General features: G+C 33.2%; 1 protein-coding gene across 3 annotated transcripts in view; it reads right to left on the reverse strand.

Annotated features, from left to right (window-relative positions):
• The window catches only part of LOC108720862 (protein FAM102B), an 80,107-nt gene that overhangs the window by 4,922 nt on the left and 62,539 nt on the right, over positions 1–12,646 (reverse strand). For 2 of the 3 annotated variants that reach the window (XM_018445113.1, XM_018445115.1), the window contains exons 3-8: positions 5,432–5,552; positions 4,735–4,925; positions 3,179–3,384; positions 2,735–2,954; positions 1,619–1,690; positions 856–1,533 (exon numbers count right to left, since the gene is read on the reverse strand). In XM_018445113.1, coding sequence (XP_018300615.1) covers positions 856–1,533; positions 1,619–1,690; positions 2,735–2,954; positions 3,179–3,384; positions 4,735–4,925; positions 5,432–5,552 — 1,488 coding nt within the window. The remainder of the gene's footprint in view (positions 1–855; positions 1,534–1,618; positions 1,691–2,734; positions 2,955–3,178; positions 3,385–4,734; positions 4,926–5,431; positions 5,553–12,646) is intronic. The other variant, XM_018445114.1, reaches the window with a different exon arrangement.

Below are 12,646 nucleotides of genomic sequence, written 5' to 3' on the forward strand. Positions count from 1 at the left end.
ATTTGTCCAAAAATTCATCAATTTTTATTAAGTGAAATGTACATGCCTATACAAATTAATATATATCTGTTATATTCTTATATTATGTTTGATCGATCATGTATGACATACCGTTAATTTCTTGCGATATTAAATTTAAGCGAATCGATTACGCGTAAATGAGCTTTAGACGCGGACTTCTTTATTGGGTTATTATTATTTATTTTGTCTCAAGCATCGCTCTACTCTCCAAACAAAACTAAATAAAAATTACAACAAAATAAAAGATATCGAGAAAATAAATACGTAAAACATATTAAGTGATTAATATAAAGCAAGATTGATGAATATAATTTGATTGGAATATGCTTTTAACTTTCTGAATATAGAAAACACGATGTGTTATACAAGGAAAAGAAACGCTGGGGGGATTGCTTCTTCGAACATCTGTTGGTTCGTTCAGGACGGAATCGTCAATTACTCTGGAATGCCGGACATACAGTCGTTAACGATTTGTAAGTGAGATGACCTCACCTTCGAATAAAGACCATTTAATGCAAGTATAAAATGCAACACACTATTGGCTAATCACAAATAATAATAATAAAATACAAACGCATTGTTGGAAATATTCACGGAAATATCTCTTTTCTGGATATCTTCTGCCAATATACGTTTTTGTGGCAGAAGGATATTAATCGTTCAAGATAAAGCCAGATATTGCGATACACAGAATCGTTTCGAGGATTTTAAAACTGGAAACAGACAAGACAGAAACGCCAGGGAAATCGAAGGATAGAAGGAAAGAGACTCTTCCAAGATCGTCTCCCGTAAAAGAATTGCGCAACTAAAAACTTGCTGATGAATAAAACCTACCTGAGGGTTTGAGCTGTCGTCGTGGGACGTAGTGGGGCTCTTTGATTGTCAGGCCTATGGAGAGGATCAGGAGAGGACACAGCTCTGGCCTGATCGACCAGTCGCAACACAGGGCTTGTTTTGCCCTTTTCGATACAATCACAAGTCTTCGACATGCTGCGCCAACCTGCATTAATTCTCGACTTTGCGATTGGGAAGACGTTACTCTGTTGCCCATTACTCTCCTTAGCGATCGAGCTCATTATCACGTTACGTTCGTTACGCGCCTCAAAGCTGTTCCTCTCGTAATTCTTGCGCGAGTGTCGCGGCACGTCTGGCACCCTGAAGAGCCCGGGCGCCACTCGGGTGTCTGCGTTCGCGTCATCGCGACATTCGCGTGAATCGCTGTCATTTAAGAAACCATTCCCGATTTCATAAAGTGGCTGCTTTCCGACCGAATAAATGTTCTTCGCAATAATGTCTATTTTCATCGGATCTTCCACATCTGTTGGACCAATACGAGAGGAGAGAGGGCTAGATGCCGACCAGAATCGGGCTCTGGAGACTATGTGCGACAGAGAAGATGGATGCAATGACAGAGGTTCGATACAAGTATCAGGTCGATAGGCAATCGGTTGTGTGGATAGGTTCTGAGAGGAGTTGAGGATTCGTGGTGCCCATACCGGCCAGGAAGGTGACCTATAAAGATCACAACACAAATGTACAAGCATGCAAAAATCATAAACTCATATAAATAAAGATAAAAAAAGAAAGAAAGACATACGTAAAATAAAAAAAAGATAGAGAGTCCAGAGTTTCATGGTCGAGAAATTGAGAATGAAGAGATTGCTTGAGGCTGGAGCAAAAACAGAAGTTTTTCTCGCGTTATTGATTCGCTCTTTTGTTAATCATTTGTCAGACCGTTTATATCGCGTCATATATAATTCTATTCATATTATTAATTTAAAATAAAAATAGTTAGCTATTTGAAAGATTACACACTATGACAAATGTCTAGTTGAAAATGGACGAATTAGAAAATTCTGATTATATCAATCTGAATTCCGATTATCTCAATTAAAATTTTAGTAGATTTAACCAGAAAATTTTGATTTGTCCATTTTCAACCAGTATTCCAATTAATTCAACCAGACATTTTTCTCAATGCATGAGTTTACTCAACAAGCAATTGTTTTATCGATTAGCGTATAGAAGGTTGATGTCGTTAAAGGTCGAAGATAGAATATCTTTCTAGAGTCAAGATAAAGGCGAATAATATTTAAAGCAAGATATAGTGTAATAACTGTAGCTGAAGTATTTTATTAATAAAGCCAAATGTCTTGCATTATAAAAAAGAAATCGTTAGTTTGTGTAGTAAAATTATGAATGAAATATACTGATCATTTATTTATCATTCACGCGTTATTGATCATTTGCAGTTATTGCTATAAACAGACATATTTTTTCGTGCAATTTTTTAAACCTTATTCGATTTTCAACCTCGATTTTAAACCTCGATTTTCAATTCATGCTCGTTGAATTGTTGCTGTTATTACAGAAATAATAAAATTAGGCAATTTGCAAGTAGATTAGAAGGAAAGTGAACTAGATATCCATAATTTTTATAATTGACAACTACAATACTACATAGTTTCCTATTTCAATTAAATGTAATTGAATGTGGAAAATAATGCAATATGAAAAGTTTAAATCGTTTTTGTCAATAGGGAATGAAAATCTAGACGTCATCGTTGATTATGCCTAACTTGAAAATATTTTTCAAGATATAAACCTTCCTGATTGTTTTGTTTTATATTACGATATCCTAGATAACCTGAAGATTTCAAAAGTTGTTCAAAGTAAACGCGTGAGAGTCGTCGAAACGTATGATAAGTCTTACCTAATGTGACCGCTATCACCGCTACTGCTCTGTCTGCTATGCTGACTGTGCGAATTTAAAGAACCGTAGCCGGATCCCTTGCTAAGTTGACTCGTATTGCTGCTGTTGCGCGAATGCCCAGATTCCGTGTGCGCCTCTACTAGGGTCTCCACAGGAACCGCCGAGGGTACGATTTCGCTGAGAGTCATCGGATCGTACGTTTCCGTTCCGCTGAGAAGTTCTAATTATATACGACTTATTAAAATAATTTTCCTTAAAGTTCCCTTCTAGAATATATTTCAGGATTATATTTTGTAATTTTAGACTTGTATTATTCTCGACGCTTTGTATGTAGCTACATACAAACGTTTATTTATTATTATTAAATATGAAATCTGTTTTATGAATTACTTGTTTTATAAATGTACTTTATGTATTAGACGACATAGAAAGTGGGCAAATTACCGGAAGTGAAGAGTGCGGGCCTCTTCTTAGGAAGACTGCCGAAACCACTGCTGGCACTTGCTATACTTCCCGCCAAGGAACCGGTAGATACATAATCCTCTCGATTAGAGCATCTCTCGGATGCCGTCACTTCGTCACCGGTAACACCAGGTACACCTTGCACCCCGGGCACCGCCAACTGCGTTTGTTTCAATGATGGGGAAGGGCTGAGACAATAATTGATTAATTCGTTAATCAAAAAGATATCCATTTCGATTAAACGCAAATACAGTTGTCGCACAGCAGAAATATAAATATAGATATAAACTTAAATCTAATTTAACTTTTAAATAGAGCCTTAATGAAAAGAAATTCTTTATAGCATAAGATAACCGGATTCTATAATATATAGCCTAGTATGATCTATTCGCTGTTTGTGGATAATTACATGGTAAATTTAACAGAAGGCATTAGTAAATCGTGCAGGTTATCCGTCTGACTCAATTGCATCAGTTTATTGCTCAATTTGTTCATTCTCCTATTGTCAGTAAAGCAAAATGCAGAACGTCGTGGTCGTAATATATCTCGTAGGTAATTACTTTCTATAACTATCAAGAGATGATTATTAATTTTCACAGTTCATATTATTATAGCTCTGTATTCATATTTTACGACACTGTATTTAGTTTATATTTTAATCACAATGTTTTGTTTATAACCAAAGAAAAAAACTTTTTATAAAATATTTTTCATAAGATAGAACTAATATAGCCAATTTAGGCATATTGAGTGTAACTTTTTTTTGATACTTTTATTATTCCTTTAGAACAGTAATATATGTTCTAAGGTTATTCAAGACTATGGATAATAATTTATCTGCTAAACTGCTAATTGTGGAGATAAGTAGACAAATAAATAAGTAGACAAGTTGATCGTTAAAACAGTTTTTTTGTGTTTTCTTACGCGTCAATATATTAATAAACTTATAATTTTTCATTTCTCTAACTTTTTTTTACGAAAAAGAAGAAAACTACAAGTATATATAAAATAACCTAAATGCTATTTTTTCTTAAAATTTTCATTGCACTCATGTAAATATTCGAAAATGTCTTAAATTTTTTAATGTTCAAGAATATTTTCTCTTTTAAATCTGACCATCAGTTTTCAATTTTAGACTCAATAAAAAATTAGAAAAAATTACAAAGCTTAGGCAGATTATATAAAGTCTAATTGCCTTATTTTCTATTTCTGTTTTTTTTGTTCTATATCACATTTTCGCGTGGTATAGAACAGAAAATAGTAGAAATAGAAAATATGCTTTCAAGAATTTTTTTCATTAAGGCTCCATTTAAAAGTTGAATTAATTTAGATTTAAATTTATTAAGTCTATTACTTTAATTAATTTATTTAATTATCCAATATACTAACTCATCAAATTAAATATTATTCATACTAAAGATTACATATATACTATAATATAACAAATCCAAGAATTTTTTTTTAGAGTATAAATTTTCACATAAACATTCAACGATTTATAATAAAGCACTATTTCAGACAAACGGATAGTGTCTTACACTTTAAATAGGATATCTCCGGAGAGCATATTCATTTTTATGGCTACGCGCAGCATAGAATTATCCTGACGATGTCGCGCATCATAACCCTCCAGGAGACATCTTCTTCGGCAGAAGCCAGCTCCTGCGAATTCGGCCAGGTTTAAATCGGTGAAGCCCAGTTTCTGGAAGGACCTGCCTCCTTTTAATTCCTGTCGCACAAAAGAGCTTCATAAGAACATGTTTTTAAAGTTAAATAATTGTCTATATATATATATATATATATATATATAATTACGTTTACAATATATTTGTAAGAACGCAATGAAAATTAGTTTTGTAGTAAAAAAGTATAACTACAATGTATGAATATTTCGGATCTTTCCAAGAGAGAGATTCATACATTTGCATTTATTCGAATTAATTAACTAATTGTAAATAATAAAACTATTTGAATATTTTTTAAACAAAGTTAGCAAATATTTACAACAGGAAATACAACTTCCATTTTATTAATTTTACAAATAAAATAAAGAATTAATAAATCAGATAAAGACATTTTTCTTAGTCAATTATTGCTCTGTGGTATTTCGGGCGTGAGAATGTGAGTGAAGAGTAAAACGTTTGTGAAAACAAAAGTTGAGAAAAATCTCTGTCTTCCTTTCCTTTCGTTTCCCAGCCCGGCGATGTTCACACCTCAAAGTAAGTTTGCTCTCACCTTTCTCACAGATATCCTTAAAATGCATGGATCGAGTACGCCCGTGGACGCGTTGGCGCTCATTTTGCATAAAAACTCGAACTTCGCGTTCCATCTCACCGTGTGCTCCTGCACTTCTTCTCTGCAAAGATAGACAAAGATTTCGGATGAAACGGGAGATTAATGTCTTCCCGTGTTATTCAGTTGCTTTTATTGTTACCGAAAGTGTACTAATTGCTTTCTCTTTCTCTCCCTTTCTCTAATAAGAGGAGGAGGGTATTTTAATTTAACATTACATACTCCTATAATTTATGTAGATATTCAAATTCCTTCAAGTGCTATGCGATCTCAAAAATTGCATATGACTTACAACGATAATTTTCATTAATCCTTTTACAATAACTGTGGCCACAATCGTCTGCTTTTTAATTCTTAGCATCTTGATAGATCTCGGAATGAATTTTTGTTATCTTAAAGTCTGTGCTTTAAATTGACTAGAAATAATTAATTTTTTTATCCATTGATTCTCTCTGAAGTTCAATTCAATAAATTATTTTAATTATCATTGTTAAAAATTCCCCACATTTCAATATTTTGTCAGTAAAACGTCACTATAGAGAAAAATGAATTCTGCATTCATGAGAAGATTTACGGCTGAAAGGAAATGCGTTCTATAGGACAGCCCGTATATACTCGAGGAAAATGTATTCTGGAACAACTCGTGTACTCAAGAAAAATGCAAAGTAACGTTCGAAAACCCAAGTACTCAAGAATTCTTTCAAATAGTCGTGCGTCACCGAGAAATGCGATTAAATAAAAAATGAAACGTTATCGTTAAAATAAAAAAAAATGTAAATTATCCACCGATTCTCATTATCATTTTTAATAACGTTTTGCATTTCCTAAGAATCCAAGTGGATTTTTCTATGTGGCAACGCTTTTCACGCCAAGTATGCATGCATAATAATACGAGAAAAGAGACAGAGAACCTTTCGAGAAGACGCGCTCTCTAATGCAAACGAAGGCAAATTGGCGCGTATGCATAATTCCATGCGATCAGCGTTTCAGTTCCGCTGGGAACACGAGGACGCCAATGAATCATGATCCGAAATGACGAGGGCGTCTCCCGCTTCGAAACCCTTGACCGACATGTGTATCTTGTTAATGAAACGTGCGCGCCGATTAATGTCCAATGCTCTTCACTTCCGGTAAGAGTACTTCTAGCACACGTTCCCACATGCACCAACACACATATCGAATCCGCCAAAGGGATGGCTCATACGGATCGATAGCGATTTCAATGACGAGTTACCATCATGTCTGAATTTCGTCAACTAATTTCATCCACATCTAATGAGATTCGCAGTATGTCATGTGGAATCATGTGGAACAAGCAACATTATTATTATCGATTTCACTCGGTTTGCAAATAAAATCGTAATTGATGTTAGTACGTATTGATAGCTGCAACGTGACACCCCCGGCTAATTACATTCGATGATGTAAAAACTGAAATTGCAAACTGTGAATAGGTGAATAATTCCTATTTATTGCGATGTACGCAATGCTTAAATATTATTACTGATTTAACCTGGGCGGCAAACAGCGTTCTATTATTTCTGACTTTGTGTAATAAACTTCTTTGTGACGTGGCTTTATTACTGACAATGAGCAGGCAATTGCGATGAACTGTTATCGAAAAATAACTAAGTTATTCCAGAAAATTGACTGCATTTATAAACGCATAAATGTTCTTACAATTATAATTATTGTACAGTCATATATAATAGAAATTTGAATTGCGTTTTAAAAACTTTTGTAAAACGAGAAACTATTGATAACATCAAATAAATTTATTGATAATATGAAATTATACCCAATCCAACCCTGCATATCCCTGCAATTTTATATTCCCCTTTTTTCCTTCGATGTACCTTCTCACCTTACTCATCTCACGGATATCTTAACTAAGCAAGCGTAAAGAGCGATCAAGGCGGAGGCCGATATTGACTCATGGTGTACCGAATAATGCGTGATGACATGAGTTTAAAATAAACCAACCCTATGCACAACACCCACCACTCTACAGCGCCCACGTAACCCCGAAGAATCACCTTATCGTAAATATCATCGCAAACCTCTCTTATCATACCAGGCAGCCGGAATATCGATAATGGTAGGTAGTAATGAAAAGGAAAGAAAGGAAACGCGCGGGCGTGGCGGAATATCGCTCGGAGCGACGAAAACGTGCAAATAATCACGGGGAGGAGGTTACAGTACGCACAATTGCAATTCGAGAAGAAAATTTGTATTGTTTTCTTTTCCTTTTTTTCTAAACAGTTGCTATAAGCTATAAATATCTTTGTGACTGACGTCAATCGAGCGTTTTATAGGCGCGCGCGCGCACATGACAGTGCGCTTTATTTTACAATATTATAATTTTCAGAACCTATCGGAAGAATTGTTTTTTTCGTGAAATTTTGAAATTTATTATCAAAATTTATTATCAGAAACGTGCTTCGTGATAAACGAAAAAAATGAATCTACGATAAAGAGTAAAATATATTCGATAAAAAAGAAACGAATATTTTAGGGATAAAACAGTAATGGTTAATACCACTTCGCCGATAAACGGTAATGTAGGAATAGGGTGCCTACGTGGCCCACAACAACATTAAGCGGCTTAGTACGTTCGCTATGGTTGTAATACTATATAAAAGTGTGTGTGTTTGTGTGTGTATGCCATTAATTTTAAATGTGGTTTCTATCGGAACGAAAAGCCCATTAAAACGCAATCTACTTCGTGATATACGAATTTCGTAAAACATAGATACTAACTGCTCCTAAGAAAAATCGTGCGACTTAAAAAAATAATGGGAGGTAACAGAAAAAGGCAAATCTTCATTTTCCACAATGTTAGTCAAGCAACTTGACTCGAAGCATTTGCGTAATAAAAGAAAAATAATAGGTAACGCAACATGGATGACGTCTGTTATGATAACAGCCGATAAGAAACTACACGTTCGTAGAAACACATTCCTTGCACGCAATTGTGCTATTTCCAGCATATTGCAGCGTTCAAATATTTACACATATATAATACAAAATATATTAAATATTAAAATATGTTATATTTTTACATATCTTATAATTTTACGAGAAACAAATATTTTATTTTCTCAAGTTGTTATTTTTCCAATGGCTGTTATTTTTTCGGTTGTATTATGATCGTACAGACATCTAAAAAGTATAGCTTGTATATAATCAAGTGGAAACTTATTTAATGCTAATTATTATATGTACATTATTTATATATATTTGTAAATCTATCTAATCATCTTGATAAAGGAGGTAAATTTTCAGAGAAATATGTGAATAAAAAATGTATATGTACATGCAATTCTATATAAATTTTTTATAAATAAAGAATCAAAATCGAAAAGACAATTTTATGTATAAGGACAAAAGTTAATGATTATCTTCTACTTGTGCAACATCGATGTTTCTACAAATTTTGAATCTATGTTTAATTAAAGTTTATAAAATTTTTACGGGTAATTTTCTAATAACCTTTAATTTCGTTCCTTTCACGTAACAAATTGCAGGAAATACATGTTCCTCTATACTTCATAAAAATTAAGGATTAAAAAAAATAAATATAAATAGAAAAAATGGAATTAATTTTTATATTTTAAATGTATAAATTTATATAAACATTATTAAGTATAACATTTTTTAAAACTCAATCTCATCAAAATACGCCACGGCTTTATAAACACTATACACAAAATATTCCAGATTAACTTATATATTTTTTTAGCAAATTTGACGTCCATCTCGTGTTTTTCTTTTTTATAATTTTTCAATTATTTTCCACTTAATTTTCGAAGATCGTAAATAAAAATCCTTGTTAAAATATTAATGCAACTGAAATACAAAACATATTCATATCTATTTACATTTTTGAGGACATACAAATTGTAAAATTACTAGCTCGATATATATTATAATAATTATTATTCAATTTACTGTTCAGCGTTTTTCATTAAAAGGAAAGCGGAGAACAATGCGACGTATTGTGGAAAGTAACGATCCTAAAAAATATACGATACCGCGAACAGGAAAACAACGAGATAGTTGAGAGCCTAAATTAGGATAGTGGGTTAAAAGAACCGGTGGTATCAAATGTCATTACGGAATAATAACGATATCGTTGCATGCGGTATCATTGCTCCATTGATAAGAGACAGGAGATTGTGGCGATGCGATAGAGAACGCAAGCTACAACACGAATTCTCCGCTTTTTGCCTCGTAATGTTGAAATCTTGTGCTGCACGTGCAAACGAAAATTGGTATTGCGATAATTTCCCGAGTCTGCAAATTCGCTGAAAATTTATTCCATGTAGCTTTTACTGTTCATGTAGAAAATCCGAATGAATTCATTAATAAAATAAAATAATAATTATCGAGCTTCAATATTCAAAATAAAATATTAATAATAAGGAAAAGTATAACTGAGAGCAAATATCGCAGTTATGTTAGCGTACAATTTTTAATATTGTTTAATATAATTTTTTAAATATAATTTAATATACAATTTTTAATATTCAAAATATATTTATTTCATTTATCTTCTCATAAATGTCGATCATCATAATCCGCACAAACATTTCGGTTTTTTTTTTCAAGCCATATTCAATGAGTATATAATATAATGAAAAAGATAGATAGATAGAGAGAGACAGAGAGAGAGAGAGAGAGAGAGAGAGAGAGAGAGAGGGGTAAAAATGCACTTTTAGTGAACTATAAGTAATTCAACACTTCAATATTGCAAATATCCTTTCTTGACAGTTACATATATGACTGATAAGATAGATTCCAAGAGTATATTCACAATTAATATCGACATAAATTAAAATTAAGAACAATAATCTACATTTGAGAAGTCGTTATAGACAATCTGTCTACATCAGAATTTACAAAGCGAATTTACGAACAAATTCATTTCGCAAATAAACTTATCAATTACGCGTTTCGCGAATAATCCCATTTACGTCGCATGCTATTTTTATCAGAAATGTGTCGCTTTACAGAGCATGCTTTAAAAAAATCTTCATGTTGTACAGTCGTGTTTGATAAACATGTGGTCGATGGCCCAAAGCTATATTAACTTTATTCTTGTTTATGGGATAGCAATTTATTAGTTATAATTCATGTAGTTTCGTAACATCGCGTGTACTTACATTGTACATTACTTGTTTCGATAAATTATCCTCTCCCTTTTCGAACGTATCAAATAATACCTATTCATTCATTAATACTGATATGCTACGCACAAGGGTGTTGTAACCTCTTATTTCTCCTCAAGGTAGTCTAATGATATTGTGAGTTACAATCTGCATTTGAATGAAACTCGCGCTTTCTTATGCAATATCGTATTAAAACGGTGTTAAAAAGGAAGGGACATCTCGAAGACATTGCAATCTACTTCAAGACAACTCTCAAACGTGACCAGCTATCGAAATGTTAGATTACAATATAAGAAAATATTCAGAGGCCTGCGATATTCGCTTCGTTTTCGCTCCTGTTGTGTCATAGGTGCATTGTCCGCGAATGAAAAGAGGATCGTAGCCACCAGGACTTCTCGGGGGAGCATTGTACGCCTGCAAGATCCCCCTTTGTTCATAATTCCGTAATGTTTTTCATTTCCAGAGGCTTAACAGAGTTACTCGTCATGTCTGCCGCGTGACAACGACGACAACTCGTGGATTATCAACTTCACTCGAACGAGCAATCGAATGTAAATGTAATAAACATGAACATAATGTCTGATTAAATTCCTAAGTAATGCACGGAACATTCGTGAAAAAATATAATATAACAGGAATCATGATATGTTACAAGACTAAGATTAAGACTTAAAATTAATATCAATAATTTAATTTTATAATTTCATGTTCGTGTTTTTTTATTAATTCTTTTTATAATGTAGCTCAGTTATTTTAGGAAAGAATAAAGATACGTTTTTTGTATAATTGTAATATTACGCAAATCATACGAAAGCTGAAACTCTTTCTTTGATATATGCGAGTTAGTATACTAGTGCAAAATTATATAAACGATGTTACGCGACGTGTAATCGAAAATGTAAATAAAAATTGTAATACATTTTCAGTAGTTGAACGTCGTTTATAATCAGACCACAAGCTTTTGAGATTTCGTGCTATACCGATTGTTCAAGGAATAGTTCGAAACGCAAACGCGAACGAATAAATGTCCGTAATGAGTTGCGAAATGAGCACTCGTTTTTGTCTCAAACATATAGGCGAGTAAAATATGTGACGTAAATGCGCCCGACATGGTGAGCGAAAGTAAAGCTTTAACCAGAAGGATTCTCCAGCAACTTCCCATTGAATTCCGGTATTCATAGGCGGGAATGCAACGAGAAATCGCAGTTGGTGCTGCGAATGAATTGCAACGTCAGAAAATACTGCTTAATGAAACGAATTCTGAATGGCAACCAATAATTTTACCGCCGATTGTGAAGTGCGAGGAATGGAGGAAACGTCCGGATGAAGTAGCTACGCCGGTCTATTCACGTTGTGAGCTCTTCATCGGTTCGATGCCCGTAAAATTGTTTCAAAGACCTCTCCCTTCTACCCTTCCACGTGAACAAAATGTGAAAATTCATCTCCGTGTAGAATTTATCACCTATATATTCGCGTGAAAAACGTTGTTGGCGAAAAATCGCGATTAGAAGCACCTGTTCGCAAGCATGTTCCAGAAAAATATATCGACGCGCGATATATTTACAGCAGCATGTTTTCCAAAAGTTTACATGAATCGCTTTTAATAAATAACTTTATTTTCGTAAATATCGTTAAGTGTAATGCGTTTATAAAAGAAAATTAAAAAATTTATTAAAATAAAAAGAACTTTATTCGATTGAGTTAAATAAATAAAATGAGTAATATAGTAGGTTGGTACAAATGAAATGATCGTTTTTCGTATTATAAAATGATGATTTTCTTTTTCCAGTATATTCTACAATATTTAAAAAAAATTAGCAATTATACCATTCGATAGATAAAAGTTTCAGCTTTAAGAATCTATATTTCTAATTACGGTATAATGATTTTTCACGAAATTATGAGCAATCAAACCTTTTTACTTAATCCGCGAGTAACTCAGAAACAAAAAATCGTAGGAACATTAAAAAAACGATTTTGTAGGGAA

This window comes from Mycetomoellerius zeteki, unplaced genomic scaffold (genome assembly GCF_001594055.1).
Source record: "Mycetomoellerius zeteki isolate Tzet28-1 unplaced genomic scaffold, Tzet1.0 scaffold155, whole genome shotgun sequence".
Lineage (NCBI taxonomy): Eukaryota > Metazoa > Arthropoda > Insecta > Hymenoptera > Formicidae > Mycetomoellerius > Mycetomoellerius zeteki.